The 22,313-nt window shown below is 37.4% G+C and overlaps 1 protein-coding gene across 1 annotated transcript in view; it reads left to right on the plus strand.

Annotated features, from left to right (window-relative positions):
- KCNK2 (potassium two pore domain channel subfamily K member 2) overlaps positions 1–22,313 on the plus strand; it is a 126,486-nt gene that overhangs the window by 101,260 nt on the left and 2,913 nt on the right. The window contains exons 6-7 of the mRNA XM_026846109.1: positions 1,003–1,189; positions 9,389–9,528. Coding sequence (XP_026701910.1) covers positions 1,003–1,189; positions 9,389–9,528 — 327 coding nt within the window. The remainder of the gene's footprint in view (positions 1–1,002; positions 1,190–9,388; positions 9,529–22,313) is intronic.

Below are 22,313 nucleotides of genomic sequence, written 5' to 3' on the forward strand. Positions count from 1 at the left end.
ATGTCATGTTGCTGTGAAAAAGCGTACATCATAGGAGTGTAAATAAATACAAGCAAAGCATAAGATCCTTCCATTCTATTTTGTGGTATTTTTTAATATCTAGTTTTGAGTACAACACTTAACAAAACATGGATTAGTTTGAGGTATTTTTTTTATATCTAGTTTTGAGTACAACACTTAAGAAAACATGGATTAGTTTGCTGGAGCCAAGGGATAGCAACAAGAATAGATGGGTGAAGAAAGACTGAAAGAAATGCATTTAGTTGGTCTTAAGAACATATGACTGAAAGAAAACACCTGTAAAAGTTCACTGGAAAGGGCAAAGTGGCAATTTCTTTGTTTGCCTGGGATAAGACCATAAATAGTAAACTGAAGGAGATGAGATGTAGGTTAAGCATTAGGAAAACTGTTCTTGTCATCAGAAAGTTAAGCATGATCCCATGTTGCCTGGCCAGTAATGACTGAAGTGGCTTTGGTGGGATTGCTTGTGTCTTGGGGCAGGTTTGGAAAAAGTGATCTCTTCACCTCCCTTCCAACTCTTTTCTAGGGTTCTGCTCAGCCAGTTACTTGATTAGAGAGAACTGTAAGGTTAAAATTCACCTTTTTTATTCAATTATTTATGGATGCACAAAAGTGGAGACATCATAGCTGCAAGTACTACTTGAAGCTCACTCAAATATCTAGCCCCCACTCAAAACTTTAGCATGATCAGCTCTTAATATTAATGAATGCCACACATGCCACTCACCCAGATCACAAATGTGGCCGTAATGAAGAGTGAAGCCCTGCTCTGCATTGCCTCCTGGCAAATGTTTCCTAGGATAGCCATGTTTGCTTTGAAAACACTTTCAAAATAATACCCTGCTTTGACTTTCCTGTTTGAGAGTTATAATGCACTGTCCTCTTGAGCAACATAGTGCTCACTGGGGGTGACAGGTGCTTATGTACAGTGGTGGAGTTTTATTAACGATGGGTTTCCTCTCTTTCCCCTTCCCTTTCCAGAAATGGAATGTGAGTCAGACAAAGATTCGCATAATTTCAACAATAATATTCATACTGTTTGGCTGCGTGCTGTTTGTTGCTCTTCCTGCAGTTATATTCAAGCACATAGAAGGCTGGAGCACACTAGATGCAATTTACTTTGTTGTTATCACTTTAACTACCATTGGATTTGGTGACTATGTTGCAGGTAAGATTTCCTCATAACTCTATCTTACAGTATTTTTGCACAGTGATATATGTTATGCATTTTTGTATTATTTTGGGACAGACACATCTCTGTTCTGGTGCCTCTCTCCCAACTTTACTCTTTATCCTTCTCTTGTCAGTGCATGTGAGGGTGGCTGCCCTCATCTTGGGTCATGTGGCAGGCTAGAGATAGGTGGTGCCTGTCTCTGCATACTTCATTTTTAATTCTCCTGTACTGTTGAAAGATGCTTTACTTAAATTTTAGGTAGATTTTTTTTTTGTTCTTACAGATTGAGTGAAGTTCAAGAATTAATACAGTGGTTTAGTCTGCTGAATTTTTTTTTCAGCTGGAGTTGCTTAAAATATCTCCCCCTGTGTAGTTATATGACATAGTTTTTGTGTGCATCTCTTATTTTCAAAGTAGTGTTCTAGAGCTCTGTTTCTGCCACTGAGATGTCTGTATCGCTGTTGGATCCTGCTTCTGTGTTTGCTTTCTTTTTTATGTATGCATTTGTCCATGTGTGTTTTGTGACACAAGGAGGTTTAGCACAACCCGTAGATAACATGACCAACTTTTATGGTTCTATTAACCCAGATTGTATTGGTTTTAAATAACTTAGACAAATTGACCTAAAAAAAGCTTGCACCAGTTCTCTGCATCAACTTTTTTCTTGAAAAGATTTTAGAGATGTTAGACTCCTCCTCAGAACAGGATTGACTAAGTATGTTGTCTGTGTTAAGTGTGTTTGATCTGAGTCAGTGATGTGTTGAGGCGAGGATTAGAAATTCGGAGCTTTGTGCTCTGAGTCCATGACTTGCTTTCTTCAGCCTGATCTCATGCTTCTCCTGATGCAGCACCATCATCTCTCTCTTTCATGAGATGCTTCTCTCCCACCTCTGAGCTCTGTGCAAGGCAGAGGTAGCTCAGGAAGGCAGCTGAGAAGGACAGCAGTGCTAGGCTGCTGACAGTGACCTTCTCTGATGGAGGGAAGTGTTTCTAGCAGACATCCACATAGCGTGGGTTCTTCCTGTGTCCCATGTGTGTTGTCTGGGTCCGGGTGCACTAAGGTGAGGGTCTCCGGTTGGGTAGCTCCTCCGAGTGACTTGCACACCTGCCTGAAGTTCACCCTGATGGCAGGAATGTGACTGGTCATGTCAGTTGCAAAAGTTTTTCAGGTTGAAGTCCCACAGAGACCTCTGAAGTATCTGAACTGTTTGGCATATTCATAAATGATCTGGGTAAAGTGGGGGGAAATTTAGTTAGTGTTGAAGATACTAAGTTCTGCAAGGTGTTTGAAAAATGAAAGCCGCATAGGAAGTTGCCAAAGTTTCTTATAAATTGTAGAACTGGGCTGTAAAATGTCAAAAGAAATTTATTTGGACTTCTACATAGTTTTTTTGTGATGTTTCCATATTTTTTTAATGCATCTCACTGGTTTCTCCCTTTCCGTTTTCCTTTCCCATGTTGTTTTTCTTATTTCCATTTTTTCTTCAGGAATTTGTGATTCTGGTCAGATTCTAACTAGCACCAAATAAAAAATTTATACTGTTTCCAAGCCAAGAGTCTGGGTGTTTTAGACTTTTGTTCCCGAGGGGTATGTGTATGTCGGGGAATAAAAATAGTAGTGTATAAAGTCCTGGTTATATTTACTGTAAAACATTATGTGAAATGGCCCACTTGGCTCTAAGTAGAACACTGAGTACATTCATCATTATTCTCATTACACATTTCCATGGATTTTTCTATTTGTAGACCACTTGATATCATAATATGTTACTACATCATGTCTGCTTTGCAGTTTTACCAGGAAACAGTTTCTCTTTCTACAGAATGTCTTTGAATTACATTGTTCTATAGCTTATGGCCCTTTATGGTTCACTTCATATATATTTTTTATATTAAAATTCCACTGTAAATGCATGATGTCAAAATGTCATGAATGTTGAATTTTCTTTGAGTAACCTGCACAAGACTTGTATTTGTACTGTAATATGTTATTGACCTTAGTTTCAGTGTGGGGGAATTGGATTTGTACTTACAGAGATGATGCTCAAGAGAAACAGGGTTAGATGACTATCTCCATCATAACTGGGGGGTTAACATTGCCGCTGGCCTGTATTTTGTCAGAGATGAAGTTGAGAGTATTATCATCTTTGTGTGGACTAACATATTCAGTTGATGGCAGATTTTTCAAAAAGATCCATTTGTTTTCTTGTTGTTACAGTACATAATTGCCTAGTTAAAAAGTCTGAAAGATAGGTAAGGTATTCATTGACAGTGCTTTGTATTGCGGAAGCTTACAGACATTGGTGTACATAAATACTAAGCTATTTGAAGAAAACTGATGTTGCAGGTTCTCAATAAAGCTGATAACATTTGTCTTAAGGGCTAGGCTTCCTTATTAATTTTGAGGAAGTATGCAGAATCTTTTACACACTAACAAAATAGTAAGTTGTCTTTGTGATTTTTTTATTTGTTTGTTTGGGATTTTTTTTTAGGTAATTCATAAGTATTATGCAGACATTAAGGGCCATTGATATTTTTGTGGTAGGCTTAATCTAGGAAACTCTGTCATTGAAGTTTAGGAAAGCTAAGTGGCTAAACAGAAGCAAAATAAGCATGTAGAGTTAAGGCATGTAATGCTGTATAAGGCTGTAGGGAATGTTGTCATGACAGAATATGGATATTGCATCTGAAATTGTGGCTCTAGAGCATGGTGTTCTTGGTTCTGGTTTGTCATGGTGATGTATGTAGCAGCCAGAATGATGCTTCAGTCCATTTAGTGCCTAGATGGCAATGCATTTGGAAAATCCTCACGCTGGCATTACTGTTTTATTTTTTTCTGATTGTTCCTGGCCAGGAAGGCTTATTTCTTAAATAATACTTGGAGTGAAAATTACCTTCTTCCACTTAGAATTATAGACATATCTAAAGCAGAGTGATGGGTAGTGAAGAAACATTTCTTACAATATCTGCAATTTTTCACTAACATGGAGCTCACTGCTTTCTGGCACCACTGCACTAAGAGCAGAAGAGAAGCCCCAAAGAACTTTTAGGAGGTAAAAGAGAGAGTGTTTCTGAGTAGCTGTACCAAAAAGGAGCCAACGGAAGTTGTGATTCAGGAATGTAATGGTGTTAAAGGCTGCAGTACAGGTTGTCATATTAGAAATTCTTGTAGAATTCTCCAGAATTTTTCTACAAGTTTCTTCTCATTTGTACTGGAGGCAAAGTAGTCTCTGGGAAGAGAGTAGAATGCGAAAACATCTCCTTTTGTACTCAGAATCTAGATTGATATTTGGAGCCTATGGAAATTTCAGTTGTAGTTTCCACCATCAAGAGAAGCCTTAAGGCAAACATAAAAAACTGATCACTCAAGGTGGATGCAAGGAGGGAAAAGATGAAGAGCCCTTGTAGTGCATGTTAAAAAAAATATATGAACAGTATTCCAAAACACAAACTTCATATTTCTCCGTCTTTTTTTTTTTTTAATTTTTGGAGGAGTGTGTTTGTTGTTTTTTTTTTTTTCAAAGAAAAAAATTATTTGAAGTAATTTTTAACTGAAGAAAGTTTATTGCTGTAGCTTTTCACACAAAAAGGAGGTAAGAAACTGTACTACAGCCTGCACTGTCTTATGAAAATCAGGACATAGTCAAATGTCCCTTTTCTTGTTTTCAAGATAAACAATTGACTTTAATATGACAGAAGAAAATCCAGCCAATATTATGAATATTCTGTGAAAGAGAAAAAGAGGTCTTTTCATGTCAAATGAGTCATCTTTTAGTATAATGAAAGATATTATTGGGTGCTAAATTTAGCACTGAGGTATGTATATATATATATATGGATAACATGACATATTGTTCGTATGTGCAGATAAATCCTTTAACTGCAGTGCAAGTTGGGAGGCATTATCAAATATTTCTAAGGGAGTTAATCTAACAGATTTCAAATCTAAACTAGATAAGATGTCCAAAACTGGACTGAATTAAGTAGAGGTCAGAAATATAAATAGCACATCAGTAGTCTGTTTCACAGCGGGACATAATGATTATACAAGGTTACGCTGCAATCAGTCCAATTCAACAAATCACAGCATTCTGCAAATCTCACTTTAAAAATATATTCTGTTTTGTGGGGGGTGGGCATGGTTTGTTGTTTTTTTTTTGGTTTGTTTTTTTCTCTTGTTTGAACTCTGAGTTTTAGCTGATTGCTTCTTCACTGATTTGGTTTGTAATTGAATTTGTTGTATTGCCACTGTAATACAGGTATCTGGGTGTGCACTCTATTGCTTGGCCTGAAACCCAGTTTGTAGATTACTGAGATTTTAGTTTCATTTAATGTCACTGAACAGGAACACTTCACCTTGTGGTCATAGCAGTCCAGCTGATCTGCTCTCACAATGTGATGTTACTAGCCCGGCAGAAAGAAATCAGTGTTACGCCGAACAAGAGGCATGTGTTGATCATCCCATAAGAGAGCTGTGCACTCGCCTGCAGGCTTTGTGTCTTTCTGGCATTTGGAAGTGGTCTTTGCCACCTCAGGACTTCATGTCCATCATAGGGACTGTCTGGTGTGAACCATGCAGCCCATTTTAAGTCAGCATGCCATGTCTTGCTCAATTTCTGTATAGCATGGCATGTAAGGAGTGGTTTATAGCTGTGCTTTGTATTCTGAAGTAGCTATTTTCCACTGAGTGGCATCAAGTAACTCGTTTGGCCTACTTACATTCTTTCTTCCAGACAGTGCAATGTTATCATGTCCTAGGCATGCTTTTTTTTTATCATGTCGCCGCATAAGATAGCCTTTCTTCATCCCTTTTCACAGTCCTTGGAAGTAATTCCTTTCAAGCTGCAGGGCTGAACCACCGTATTTCTTTGGAGTGGGACAAATGATGTTACTGGATTAAGCACCAGTCACAACAGGGATGATGGGCAGCTACTGGATATTCTGCAATTAAAACTGTGCTTGGATTTAATCACATTTCTATACCCAGAGTAATTTGTACTGCTGATAAAAAATAATGAAGAAATTTCTGGGTTTGAAGGGCCAATTTTGAATAACCTGAAAATCTGTGCTTGTATGGAATTAAGATACTCAATGCCAATAGCACTTTCTATTCTCTGCTTCTACTTTTGAAGCAAAAGTGCAAACAAAAACTGGACAAGGTTACAGAAATAATTGCATGTTTCTATTTTGAGTCAACTGTAGAAAGAATGGGGAAAAGAGTGGCAACAATAAAGAAAATATTTTACTTTAAATGTACTTGTTTTATATAAATAATTAAGTAAAAATACATATATTTGAAAGCCTAATCCCTTGCCTGAGAACCAGAATCTGTCCTACTGCACCCCTGAAATCTTCTCTAATTCCATCCTTCACTAAAATACAGAGCTTTTCACCTTGGTAAGGAATATGTGTTTGGGCCATAGAACAACCTATGTCTTCCAAAGGGTTGAAAATCCCAAATAATTTAAAGATCGTTTGGCAGATGTAAGAATGGTGGCAGCAGCAATAGAATAGCCTGTGATGAAGATGAATGAAAAAAACTCTGATTTCTCATAGATTTAAAGGGACTTTGGATCAAATATTTGCCACAAAACATCTTTTCAATAAACTGGGTGCTCTTGGTAAAAGCTTGCGGCAGTGAGACTTGTAGTTAAAGAGTAAGCGCTCTCCAGTTGGAAGATATTTCTTTTTTATTGTGGTTGTAACCTATTTCAGGAAGAGGTCAAACAAAGTTGGAAAAAATTTTTATCCCTTGGCCCACAAAATTGTTTTTGCTAAACAAATAACAAAATGCAGCTTCTGCCTTCTTGTCGTTTTGCTTCCTAAAGGCCTCTATAAAACCTGCTTTGCAAAAGAAAAGATGACAGCATTATTAACTGAAAATTATGCTATGAAAAATCCATGCAAATGTATCATTGATATGCTTTTACAATGTTACCAGTAAAATCATTAGATTAATTATCTCATATACTTCAGTACAAATACATTCACCTTTACTTATACCCAAATACTTTCATACCCATTTATGTGAATTGTAAATTAGTAGTTAATCAATTCCATTTACTTTAAATTCCGTAGAGCTGACTTTTGATCATGTTTTCCTAACAGTGTAATCCTATTTAATGACATTCCCAGGTAACTGCATTATAGCACTCCATGATGTTTAAGCATCACAGGAGAAAGTAGTTACCTCAGGACAAACATCCCTTGGTATGTCTCTCTCTTCCTGATATTCCATTAAATTGAGACCTCACTCGAGGAGTCCTTGAAATTCAGAAACTCAACAGCTAATGAAGATTTTAGCTGTTAAGCCTTTTCCTAGAGGGTTGTTGATAGTCCGCTTCTTTACTTTAGCAAAGCTGAACTCCTTTGGGCATGGCTAGATGGAGCCATCTCCTGGCCAGACAGTAAAGAAAACTCTTGATTGAATACGGTTGCAACTCCTGTCCTGGTAATTAACCTTGCTGTAAACAAATTCGGTATAAACTGTGACAGAAAGGCTCCCTGCAGACTGGAAGAGTTAAATTCCAGTTTCTGTTTATTATCTTAACACACCAAAAGTTAGAAACCAGCTGAGTGGATGCTTTATATGATACTTTGTTGTGCACTGTATGTTCATACAGCTGGAGAAGGAGGTGAACAACCAAGCGTTGTTCATTTCTAGCTCCTGGTAGAGCAGAGGCATGGTGGTAATCAACCACTTTTTGAATGACAACAAATTTTGGGTGAATCATACCTAAAATCCAGTTAACAAATTGCTTCATTTCTGATATTCTGTTTGTCTTGGCCCGTGACAAACTCGACCCTTTGATGGTTGTCTTCTATTCCTGTCTTACTTGTGACTGTGCAGGTGTTGAAGTATATCCATTTTTGCAATGTGGATTCATCTCTTGGATAGTTGAATAAATCCCTACAACTCAATTTTATTGATGAAGAGGCTTATTGACATGAGAATTAACAAAATTTCTATCTGTGAGAGCTTCCATACAAAGATAATGACCAGTAAATTTCTGTTATTTGCATATAATCTCTGTGATGATTAGATAATAACTAGGAAAAGAATTACTCTTCATGAGAGTTAATCTTGTTACTGTAACAAGGTGCTTGATATTTTGGGGTCAATTTTCCTTTGACTGTTTCAGTAAAGGATGCAGATACATAAAGTAACATATTATGTACCTATACAGACTACTTTAATGCGCCTGAAAAGGTTTTACTGTAGAGTCTCTTCAATTATGGACAGATATGCACATCAAGCTTCTACTTGCAGCAACCTAAACTAGGAGCCTGGTCTTGTTGTAACACAGCTGAATTGTGAGTTTAAGGATTCTGTTTTATTGTGCTGCAAGATGTGAAATGTGAGTTATATTGTGTTGTCAGGAGCTCGGGACGAACATAACTTTTTCTGTGCGGAAATAAGTAATCTGTTCTCCCTAGCTGTATTGTACCTGAAAGCTCCATTACAGGCATCTCTGAAATTTATCCTTTTTTACTTTAACACTGGAAGGAAGGAAGGGACTGGTGCTTATGGCAGTGGGATTGAAAAAAAAACCCAGCTGCCTTCAGCTGACATCTGTTTTATCCACCTGTTTTTGAGTATGATCAGTTCAGCTCAAGTCCCTGCACCCTGGTTTCCTCCTCTGCGAAACAGAGATGATAATGTTTGCCTACCCACCCAACAAGGACACTTTTTAATGCATGTGCTATTCTCCTTTACCAGGGCTAAAGGATTCATGTAGGTATTGAGATTTTTTCCAGAATCCTTGCAAAATCAGATTCTTCAGGATATAAACACATTATGTACTCCAGAGCAATACTTAAAATTTGGTATAGCATTGTTATTTGGAGCACATCCTTTCATTCAAGCTGTCCTCAATGACCTCTACCTTAAATATGGTATATAAGAAATTGAATCAATTTGTGTTAATTTTTTTAATTACTATAAATGATTAGCAATCATTGCCTAAAATTTGCATACTCCAAACTATGTTTTCAAGAGGGGATGAAATTAAATCATCGTTGATTAAAATTCAACAAAATGTTTTGCTATGAATTTTTGCATGGGTAATAAAATAGAAATTGTAAGAAATACAACTGTTCGGGGTTTTTTTAATAGGAAAATAATTAATTAAAAACCTGTTTTGCACCTATAACTATTAAGTCTGCTTTAATTTCAACTGTATTGTTTTTCAGGGGGATCAGATATAGAGTACCTAGATTTTTATAAGCCAGTGGTGTGGTTCTGGATCCTTGTTGGGCTTGCTTACTTTGCAGCTGTCCTCAGCATGATTGGAGACTGGCTCAGAGTCATATCAAAAAAGACAAAGGAAGAGGTAAGAACATTTTGAAAGGCAAGAAATACTACTTTTTATAAACTTTGATTGGAAGTCAGGTGAGCTTATATTTTGCTCTTAGGGCATAAGTCAAAGCTGTTTATGTATGAATTATATGCTGTAGCTCAAACTGCAGCAAACTTTGGAGCAGTCTAGTCACACATACAGTAATTTTTCTACATGGCTGCATACAAAATTAAATGTATTATTAAATTAAGTGTATATGCACAATTGCACCTGACTTACAGGAAAAAAGTCTCTAAAAGGGTTGTTTTAGACAGTAGAATGTAGTCCTTAATTATTAAGGCAAAAATCATTCTGCTTTGATTGTTTCTATATGTGATACAGGTATGTAAAGAAAAATACTAAATCACTAAACAGTTACATTCCAGATGCCTTTGATCATTTTATAGTGGTAATAGAATAAATGGTTTGTATCATGCAAGGTATTACAATGCATTATTTAAGTATGCATGGGTGCATTTTATCATAATATCTTCAGCGGTATGCCTAGTTATTTTTAGTCAGGTGCATTGCTTTAAGTTCAGATATATTTTTACTTGTAAATGTATATTTCTCATTACAAGGACGGTACAATATTTTACTTTAAACTCTGTCATTTACGAAAATGCCCTGGTTTTGAAAATGTTAGAAAATGAATAAAATTTCCTTTGACTGCAGCTAGCACAATTCAGGTTTTACTAGAAGTTTGAGAAATGAATTAATTTTGTTTTAAGCAACATATTATTATCTAATTTAACTTAAGTTCTTCTGCACACATCAGTTCATTTGTATTACTCAAAACAACTAATTTCTTTCTGATGGAATGAGTATGTTGGTTACTGTGCAGTGGCCTACTACTTACATTGTTTTAAATTGTTTTCCTAGCTGTAGGGCATGATGGCATCAATGCCTAGATGTAATCCTCGCAATCCTTGAGTTCCCCAAGACCTTGCTGTAGAGGGTAGTTTACCCCGGTATACCTTCACTCATTAGAGACTCTCAGGGTCCCTGCTACTTTCTGACCAGAGGGCAGCAGTGATGGTGACAGCAGGCAGGAGGATGTGAGCAGGATTAAGCTCATTTTGTGAGACACGAGAGGTGGGCAGCCCTTTTTCATTGCCCTTGCTATGCTCATAGCTCTTTATAGTTAGACAACGTTGTGGCAGGTCTGTTGCACGTCCACTTTTACCAGGCACTTCATAAACACTTAGCTCTGAAGCAGAGGGCAATATTTATCTGATCAGTTTCATTTAAAGAGTATCATCTTTTGCCCTGGTGCTGTAAATCTGAAAGGACATGTATAACATTCCTTACACAAGCTTTACTAGTGTCCTTCACAGATGGTAGCAGCAGGTGTTACACAAGTGTTGCCATTTGCAAGTTCAACAGTTTGCAGGATGACCGTTTTGTTTTTTCTGGAAGAGCACTGAGGGCATCTTTAACAACCAACCTGCATGATTTACACTGACTGCAGGAAAACCTATAGGTCACTTAAAATGCCATTAACCTATATGGTTTGTCTTCATTATTCTGAACTTCAGAAATAGCTCAGTTTAGCCCATTTTTCCCTCTGGACTAGGAAGAAGTAAGAGCTGGTCAAGCATGTGCAGTGGTTACCTTGTGCACTCTCCTAGTGTCTAACTGCTCTCAACTTGGGGCATTTCCTAGACTGCATTTAGTTTCCCTGGGTTACTTGTTTCTGGATTCTTGAAAAAACGTGATATGGCTGAGGCACTATGACTTGGGACTATGCAAAAATACCTTGTTCAGGCTTGGGTTTGCTGCATTGCCTCAGACACTGGTGACACAGTTTAGTTCTTCATGCTACTTCCTAGAATTAATCTGGTCTTTAATCTCACTTTTCCTCATACTTTTATCCAGACAGCAAGGTCTCTGGATAAGATGCTATCTTGATTGTATAATTGTACATAGCACACAGAGCGTTCAATCATGTTTAGAATGTCTCATTATCCATACTATTATAATGAAGATAATATATTAAGAATGTTTGAATTTTATAGTATCTTGGCTTTGTTTTATGCTGAAGCTATTTCAATCTAGACCCATTTTGGAAAAGATTTAAAGAAACATGAACAAACTCATGATGCCTTTTACACATTAAATACATTCTTATTTATATCAAGTAAAACTCTGTTTGCCAGGTTATGCAGCACAGTTCTATGCCAAACTTTATCTTTTCAGGCACCAGGAATGTATGCCCTATTTCATCTTTCCATTCTTTCTCACCTTTGTAGCCTAAACAAGCATATTCATTGTGGCTACAGAAAGGAAAACCTCATTCTTCAGATATATCCATATTCTCTTGGCTGATGCAGGTATTCAGGATTTTGCTATACGCAAATCTCTTGTTTGTTATGTTAGATTAAAGACAGACATAACAAAATTGGTACCATTTGTTCAATTAATCATATCTCTGATGTTCAGAAATCCCACACACACACTTATTAACCCCTTGCTTAGGCATATCTAGAAAATGTTGTAGCAGTTTAAAAATGCTACAGTTTTTAAAATGGAGACCATTTTGAAAACTGAATTATGGCATAGCACGTTGTGTGCTAGTTAGAAAATATGAAAAATTATTTCTGTATTCTATCCTAATGATACTTTGTAGGAAGAAAGTTGTATAAATATATTGCATTTTGTTATAGGATTGGCTGTGTTTGAACAGAAGCATTCTACAAATATTAATTTTACAGGTAGCATTTTATGATAAAAACTGCTGCTCTCAGCTCATCCTTACCATCTGCCTGGGAAAATTTGAGTGAAGAAGCTGAGGGAGTTCAGTGGAAATGTAGTCATCAAGTCTCCTCTATGCCAGCAGAAGCCAGAGGGAGACTACATTTCTTGTATAGTCTGTTTTTTCAGTTAAACCTAAATTTACAATGGTCTGTTCCAGCATCTATGGATGCAGATTAAAGCAGAGGAACCTATCTGGAGTTCAAATAGAAATGAGTGCAATGGAAAATCCTAGTTCTAAGTATGTTTTTTAACTGTCTTTTAAGGAAACATTCTGTCAGTGCTTGGGGAAATAGGTCATTATACCTAAAGGTAGTCTTTGAAATTAGAAACAATATTATACACTGAAATCTGCTGTGAGACAGAGACTATGATAAAATCTATAGGACCATAATTAATGCACTCTGAAAACTGAAACAGTTTAATATATTTCCTAGGATATATATGACTGAAAAATCTTTCTTCACCAAACTTACTCACTATGGGCATTAACACCTACAAGTAAACAAGGTTTTGTGTAGGATTTGTGTCATACCTTTCATGAAAAAGAAATAGTAGTAGTCTACCATGTTTTAGATGGATACAGGAGGGAGCAGATCATTCATTAGATATCAGCTGTGTTGGTTTCAGCGGTCTAAGACTTGGCTGATAGTAGCCAAGTCTAGTGAACTATACCAGAGTCCAGGATGAAGACTGAAGTTTTGCAGGTGTTGAAAAGCCCCTCTCTTTACTTCCCCTCAACAACCAAAACTATATATCAGCTGACATATTTGATATATTTTTTGATAGGCAGCCATAATAATCTCCTTTTTGCCTTTTCCTGTAGTTTAAAGTACAAAACAGTTTATCATAGCATGTTTAGCATGTATATTGTGAAAGGAAACCTTCATATTCCATAGAGTGGGCATTCTGATAATGAACATCACCTAATATCTGTATACACATTTTTTTAATACAGTTGCATTGTTCTTAAAAGCAGTTTACATAAGACTTTGCAGTAATAATGCATTTCACTGTTTCAACGAAATAAAACACCTTTTTTTTTTTTTTTTTTTTTTTTAATAGGATACTAGCAGGAAAGTTTGCCATATTGAAGTGGAACTGAGACCAAAAAATCTGATTAGATATGCCCTGATCCCCAATAATGCTGTATTTTGATATTAAAATCCAGAAAGCTAGAATTTCTGTCAGTTGCTCAGGTGGCTTTTGTCTCCTGAAATACTCTTGAGAGTTTTGAATGCATCAAATGGGGAGGGAAGTGAAAGACAAGTAGCGACAGAAGTGGGAGTCTTAGAAGGATAGATCTGCTGCTGGAAGCGGTTCATACAGTAAGATAGATGAAGTGTCAGAAAGTCACTGGAACATGCTGTGTGCTGTAATCTTAAGTAGGCGATCTGTCTCTGAAGTTAAGCTTCAGCTGTACTAGCTTGCCTTAAACTCCCTCCTCTTCATTATTCTCTATACTCTGATTACTCAGAACACTTTAAAGTAGTCTGATTTTAGTCTCTTTGAATGGTAAAATTTCAGCAGGTTTTCCTTGTCATATTTTTCTTTTACTTCAGTATGCAGCAGCTTCTGAATTTCAGTGTTTCCATAAAAAAAAAGTATACCCAACCAAGAATCATAGTCATTTGGGCTATACATTTCAAATTCCTGTTTTTCAAATTAAGTACTCATGTCCCTTGGCTTCACGATATTCTCTGTTAAGCTCTAGCCCAGACTACATTCATGTCAACGAAGATGAGATTCATGTCCAGTGTAGACATCAGTGTTTGACCTAGTAATCTACATTCCCTTTATAGTCAGTGGAATGAAATAAGTGTTTCTAGCATGGTCCATTTGAACTTTTTAAGGCATTTACCATATGAGATGAATTACATCCTGGAAGAGCCCATTATCTTCACTGTATATCAAGAGCTCAGGTGACTGACTCATGTTACTCATCAGCTCAGTTTGGACAAGTGATTTTCTCATGCTGGTTGTCTGTCTTTTGAATTGAATGATATAGATCCAGCTTTAAAGACCAAGCCTAAAATTTCGTGAGAAATAGCACATTCACTTCTTGTGGAAAATCAAGAGGCAATTGATGTATTTGGTATTTATAAATGAATTAAACAAATTTGACTCATCTAAATCATCATTCAGATTAATCTTGGCACCAATGGCAGAACTGTTTCTTGTGTCTGTCAAAACAGAATTTAGGCTTGTCATGATGATGCCATGGAGATTATTGCACTCCCTGCAATATTTGTTGTCTTTTCACTTTACTAGCTCCAGGCTGAAGGTGCTGACCCAGCATAAGGGCACTGCCTTAAAGAGAACTTGAACCAATCTCTCATATCCACTTGGGAGGGAACCTAGTTGGAGGCTGTATGCATGAAAAGATGAAAAAATGAGAGGACTCTAGTGAGAAACAGTTTTTCAAGGTTTTAGCGAGTTGAATTGACATGCCAGGCAAACAGAGAGGCCTCAAAGGCTGTTCAGTGAGGGTGTGCAGCCAAGGAGGAGGAAGGAGTTATTTCAGTGGCAGTGAGCTCTTAACCTGGCTCTTGCTTTTTTTAAAAGGAAAAACTGTTTACTTAGAAATGAAGGTGATAAGAATAACTCTTCAGCCTGGTGATCAGAGGCTTTTCACAAAGGTGTGAGCCAATTGCTCTTCCACTGTGCATTGTTTTAAGTGAGATGGATCTGCTTCTGTTGAAGAAAACAGCTGTTTGGTCTTTTCCTTCTCTTACAAAAAATTTAAAAAACAATTGCAGTAGTTTTAAGAATTGTATATCCACAAGTTCAATGGGTAGGTCAGACTGACTTGATGGAAGTCTCTTCGTAGAAAGCACTGAATTGGAAATACTTGTTGGACAGTCATGGTGTGAAATCAGTTGCATGTGAAGTCCTTTTGCAAGGCAATGATTAATAGGGGTGACACAATTTTAGTATGCGCAAGTGGGGTATGACTGAATTTCTGTAGGAAAGTGGTGTTACTGCTGAAGGTATTATTAAAATGTATATTACCAGAAAACAGTCCTAGATTTATGGTCTAACCTTGAGAAAGAATGAAGAGAGCTACAAAAATTGCAGAAGAGCTGTCTGAAAAGAAATTTGCCTAGCAGTAAGAGTTTTTTCCAGTCCATCAAAGATGTGCAGAAAACTATATTTAAGAAAGAATAGCCACATTCAAAAAGTTGATCGTTTCTAATAATTTCTATGAGATGGGGAAAATTAAAATCTCTTTCTACAGTAAATACAGTCATAGGTCCCCAGTCAAATTTGACTAGTGACAGGATATAAAAAACACACCCAAAACCCCATGAAAGTACAGTTCCTCCAAAGCTTCTCTTGTAGATATATAAAGAGTGATATTCCTGTAAAGAGAAGGTAGAAATGGCTGACCTGATTTTGAATGCAATTTGATCTCTTCCCTTCTCAAGAGATTGAGTAAAAGTCACCCTGATGGTGTTCTTGGCCCTGCCCTAGTAACAGTCTGTAATGCTGATTTTCTGTATCGATCACTCTTTTACAAGTACACAGTAGCACTATGTGCAGTAGTGAATATGACAGAACATGTTGTTCTGAGAGTCCCAGGAAAATTCATCTGATGGTGGCTTTTGACACTTTCTTTGAGATGTCTTTCCTCATAGTTTTGTGTACTTCGGACATGTGATGCCTGCTTAACTTCAGATTCAACACGCACACAAAGGTAACATCTGTGCTGTTATCACTTTGGTGTGGTAGAGACGGCTGCTCTGTTATGCCATATTAAGTACCAGGTCCTGAAGTGGTGCCGGTGTGGTGCTGATTACAAGAGATGTGCTGCCTAAATACACTTCCCCGAGCAGCACAGCAGGCTGTGCCTGCCGAGGGCAGGGGGGCACTCTCGGTGCCTGGCCCTGCTCTCTCACGGTGCTGCCCCACAGTGTTCCCCCCTGCCTCACCGTGCTGGCTGGACGCTTCGGGGGAATGGATATGACTCCAGCGTGGGCTGCATGTGCTGGCGAGACCTATTGAATTTGCAAAAATAAAATGGAAGGAAGTGACTTATACTTCATAGTAACAGAAATTGATTAAAGAGAGCTCAGTTATAGCAGTGGCATTTCTTGGAGTTAATTACCCATGAAGATTCCCTGAATGTACATTATCATGGTTTACGTTAGGAAGTTTTGGATTTTGGAGACAAGATGTAATCAATCCTTTACTGTGACAAATATATCTGTGATTTAACTCTATAGACAAAGGGATATTCAATCTGGAATCTGTTCAGCCCACATCTTCATGATTAACATTCCTGAAAACTTTACTTATTTAATCTAATCTCAGTACCTTTAAATTATAAAAGTCACCGAAACATGTGAGTGTGTAGGTATTTGATAGTTGGATGAGGCCCCAGACAAGGCCAGTTCAGCAGCATACCCTTGCTCTTCAAGAAGTTGTGTTGACAGTGAGGAAACTGCTTTGCAGTTATGGATAAAAAGGACCGAAGAAACTATGGAATACTTTCCTTTGCAAGGGTTGAGTGCAGTTGTAATACTAGTATTGAACAACAAAATTGGAGCTTTAATTTTTCACACAAGTATCACTCCAGCTATTGACATTAGAAAGTTAAGAAATAGACAGTTTTTACTGGGACTTGACCATGTAGTTACAACAGCCATTCCTTACTCGGTACCAAGTCAAAAAAAATTTTTTTTTTCCTTAGCATATCTTTATAAGCTAAAAAGTCCAGTGAGTTTATGAAACAGTCATTGTTTCTTTCCTGTGGGAGAAAGTTGAGACAGTCTTTCAACTGCCTGCAGCTTGGGTTTCATTATCTTTCTAGTATAATTCTTAAAACGTTTGCTATTTCTGGCTGCAGCAAAGCCATTGGCTGTATAGTGCAGAGAGAATACATGCTGTTCTCCTCAATCACCTTAAGATCAGCTGGTAGAGCTTTATGTAAACCTAAATAGTTTATTGAGGTTAATTCAGGTGGATGTCATTCACTCTTATCAGGTTGAAAGAGGCTTGATGGCTCTCTGAGGTAGATGAAACAACTAAATAAAACAGCTGATTTTGACAGAAAAATGTCAGCATCAGTTTTTATCTTTGCAAGTAATTAATAAAGCAAACATTAGGGACTGAGATAATCAGGCCAATAACTTGTGTACAGCATTGAGAGAGATACACATGCAGCTCTATGCAAAGAGGTTTCTGATGGGCAATATTCCATAATAGTTCTGAGGAGGAACCTAACATAGGAGTGTTAATATTTGTGGCAAAAAAGAGGTAAAACAATAAACGTGATGACTTATTATATTTGGTTCTGGTTTTGTAGACATTTTTTTTATTTATTTTATAGCCTACCTGTTTTTATTTTGTTGAATCAGACCATGATAGAGCAAAAGGATCATTTCTTCATCTGCCATCTGTCACATCTCCACAAAACATATTCCCACAGCTGCCACCATAGATGTTCCTACACAAAAAAAAATAATAAAAATTCATGGTCTCTCTGCATTCCCATTGGAGAATGTGGTTTATTTCATCCAAGGCATCAGATGTGCTCATGGAAGTTATGTGGGTGAAACCAAACAATCATTGCTCACCAGAATGAACTCACAAACATTACTTATTACAGGACTGAATAATCCAGTTTCCCATGGGACAGCATTGTTCCCAAAATGTTTATGACCATCATGGCTACAAAAATACAGCTGTCTATGTAATTTAAATGTTATTCCAAAAGATGGCAATTTCACAAGATAGAATCTTTTCTCCTCTAATATTTGCCTGAAAAAGAGGGACATGTCTACCAGTCAGGGAAACAAAAAAAAGATCACTTCATTTTTGCCATTCACTTCGAAATGAAAGTCTGGTAGCTTAAAGACCTGGTGTAGAATACTACAGCTACGGAGCTGAGGTCCTGACAGAATGAAGGAATAAAAGATATAATGGTTAAACACCCGGGAGAGTTCAGCATAGGTATCTCATTAGTGCCTGTGGTATTTTTACGTTGCATTTTGTTACTGTTTTCTGTTGCCTTTAAAGAGAAGTAGAGCACAGTCTTCTGTAAATACCTGTCCACAGATTACAGCACAATGGCATTTGAGTACTTACTAATAATGTGATAACTACAGAAATACTGAAATCCAGATAACTGGGATGGCAATTTATTTAGTTAGACTATAAATGAAATTCCCTTAACATACAGGAAATGCACAGGCTTCAATAAAAATGTCTGTGAAACTTGCCTTTTTCTCTTCTGCACTCCAGTCTTCTCTAGCCTATAGAAAATGGATGTAGTTGAACATAAATTTGTGGGCAAGAGTAGCTCAGGTGGGAAGAGGTGGCAAATGCTTGCCCAAAACTGCAGGAAAGTGAGATGACAGATAGACAAACCTCCCACCCACGCAGGACTCAACTCACCCAACAGCTGCATTGTTAAACCCATCAACTCTCTATGTACCTACTTTTTTTTTTTTTTTTTCCAATTTTGATTTTTAAGTGTGACTTTGAGAACAATTTTTGCGAACACTGGATGAGTTTCTTGAAAGCTAAGACAAAATGTTATGTACTCTACCCTGCTGCATGGATAATATGACATGTACATGCTCTTTCTAGTTTTGTCTCTGAGTAGCATATCACGGAGAGGTTAATTGGATGTGTTATTTTTAAGTAACAGAAAAAGTACATTGGAGAGGAAAAATGAAGCTGCAAAACTTTGGAGAATGCATTAGGGATAAATGTTAGAAATTATGTGCTGAGGAACATGTAGAGTGTTAAGAATATCTGTAAGGAAAGCCACTTTTTTTTTTTTTTTTGGCTTGCAGTAACACGGCCATCCTAAAATGTGTGAGCCCTGTATACCAAAGGGAAACAACATAAAGTACAGCTAGGAAAGAAAAAGCTACACACATTATTTAGAAATACATATTTTAATTTTTTTGCAGAGCATATATAATGCTAATTTTTTTCTTAATTTGTACTTAGTGGTTTAGCTCCTCCCAAGTACATTATAACTTTCATGTCATATATCTGAGTTCTACCCAAGCAGGGTATTTTCCCACTTTGTAAGTAGAAATAGATTAACTGGTTATACTGTAAAGCTGGGTTTTTTCAAGAATCTCCCCGAGAGACAGGAGGAAATCTAAGGCAAAGTTAGACAAGTGTGTATTCATTTTGGTCTATTTAAGGACATCCTTAATTAGGCTTGTGTTTTTTTCTGTTAGACCACAGATGTGGCTTAATTCAAAGTACAGATTACTCATGTAAAGGTTATGGCTACATGGCTTGTGCTGTCCAGACCACACTTAATAGGATGAGTGGTCTTCCTGAACGGTGGGCGGTTTTGTTTGTATAATTACCTGGATATCTGTTGTGAGCGGAGGGTTCAGAAAGATCTGCAAAATTCTGTCACGTATAAGAAATTAGAGTGAAGGTACTGAAGAATGAAGCAGGTGCTTCAGTATCTTAATTTTTTCTTTTCTTTTAACAGTAGCATCCCCTTGGACGTACTTCCATTCTGGGTTATGCTGTTGGCCTCTATCCAAGCACGAAGCTCAGCTAAACAGTGAGAAAGCTAAAACATGGTGGAGGTGAAAATGAATAGAGAGTTTTGGTCTCACCAGCGATATTGGCTGAGAGCCAGTTTTAGGTCATTATTAATTTAGATGAGTTTTGGTTTGGGGTTTTGGCAGGAATAGGTGAAGAAATGGTTGCTTGATGTCCATGTTTTTTTCCTAGTTCTGTGAAATTCAGTATGTCTGTCACTAAATGACACTGGTGATAATGTATGTGCACAGCCTGGGAACTGTTTGGGCATTCAGAAGTTCATGCAGTATTTTTTTGATGTGTAGCTAAAACCAGACAGACAATTCCACACACACACACACACACACACAAATCTAAAGTGGCTTTAACATGAATGAGTAGACACACTTCAAAATTGTTTAGAGCCTATTCCTCATTATATCCTAACAGAGTAAACGTGACATTTCCACCACAGGTAGAGAGAGGGACCTTAACATAGACATTTAGAGATGCCACTAGACATGACCTGTGGTATTTGAGACATCCCCATGGGGCTGTCAGATGTGATGCAGAATGTATGCGATATCCAGGCCCATCTGCAGTGGTAGCTGGAGGCCAGGCAGCCTGTGCTGTGTAAGGAATTGAATCAGTGCTGTTTATTTGATAGAAAGGTATATATTTTTTTCTGTGGTGAAGTGTGCTGAGTGGAATATTTAGTCATGTTACCGTTACCATATTTCTTGAGAATTTGCCATTGAGACCTGTCTTCCCTGGACTTATAAGGCAGTACAGTATTGCTTCATAAATACCTAATAAAGTTACTAGCTGTTGACGTTCAAAGTACAATGTTAGAGTTGATACTCTTTGTGAAATATGTCTAAAACCTTGCAGTCTAGTTTGGGTTTTGATGTGGAGGAAGTCAGTCTTGGAGCTGGGCTAGAGACTGTGTCCTCATTATTGGTGGCATTTTTAGTCCCCAAAGGTTAGGAATGAGAAGCATCACCAGATTAGTGCTGCTTATTGTGTGGCTGAGTCAGGTGCTATCACTGTGACATGTTTTTCCTATTACTTTTGAAATATTTTGTGTCATTAAGCCTTATGTAAAGTACTTAGTTGTCAATAATTTCTGTGACTAAGAGGCCTCATCCTTGTGTCACATTGCCCCCAACTATGACAGCTATGGAGTCTACAGAGCTGTGTGCTGTAATGAGTCAAGAGAATTGGAGAAAAGTAAACACTTGTTACAGTAGATAGGTATGTTAAGATTTTATTTATTTATTTATTTATTTTTAGCAGCATAGAGAACTGGCATTTCAGTCACTTTGCAGAAGACATTTTGTGACTGTCAGACCCCAGATGAAGAGGAGCTGTAATGAAGTATGATAAATGTCATACCCTAAGGACAGAAAGAACCTGAACATATACAGAAATGTCCCTATGGATAAAGGAGAGATCAAATTTTAAGAATGAGTTGCTTATGTACATGGGTAGTTAAAACCTGCACATTTCTTTTCCTATAACCTTTTGTGCTTGAGTCCTTAAGTGTTATGGAATTAAGGGTTTTATTCTGAAGAGATAACATTTTTGGAGTGCATTTCAGTTCACAGAAAAGCTAGGGGCTGAAAGCAGCAATTTGGGGCACACACAGTTCACACAGCACTAAACTTCTAGTTTCTCGTGCTGTGCTGATTACCTCTGTTTTACTACTAATGCATTTCAGTTCTGCTTAGCAATAGCACTGCATTTTTCTTTTTTTTTTTTTCTATGATTTTAATGTAAATATGAAGTTGTACCAAGAAGCATCATACTCTGGTCTATGGGTATATAGAACTGAGTCCATCATGTTCATGTTCCACATTACCTAAACTAGAACATGACCCCATCTCCAAAGGAATATTTAATGATGTTCTTCAGCTGGCTGCATAAACTTGCATTTCAAAATAAATCCAATTAGAATTTAGTCATCTGATATCCTAACAACTACAATTTAAAAATTCTCCTGAATAACTTACATGCACAAAGAGTTAAAATATAGCAGCTTGCCCTATGCAAGACAGGTCCATCACCAGCATGCAATGAGGTGGGCTGGTGAGGGAATTCTGAGCCTGTCCTAGAGGTTACATAGACTTGCTTTCATCAGAAGCATGGTCAGCTTTTTTTTTTCTTGCTGGGAAAACATGAGAGAACTGGGATCTGAAACCACTAGTAAAAGGAAGGTTAAAAACCATATTGGGAGACAGTTCAAGATGCTTGTAGCTTCCAGTATGTTGCCAAGACACAATTTAAAGCTACCAGTCTGGTAACATCCCTTGATGTTATCAGGACCAGCCAAATAACTGGTCTGGCAAATGCTCACACAGCTGGTGAGGGCTACAAACGTGTAGGGTAAAATAGGAACCTGTATACAGGCTCTTTGCTCCCCCGGACAGAAGCATGCTCCAGAACCTGAGCAGTCTGCCTTTAGCAAAGCTTTGGAGAAGGACAAAGCTGCCCCAGAGTGTGCACTGATACAGCTTATCATA

The sequence above is a fragment of the Athene cunicularia genome (assembly GCF_003259725.1).
Source record: "Athene cunicularia isolate RWA chromosome 3 unlocalized genomic scaffold, athCun1 chr3_part1, whole genome shotgun sequence".
Lineage (NCBI taxonomy): Eukaryota > Metazoa > Chordata > Aves > Strigiformes > Strigidae > Athene > Athene cunicularia.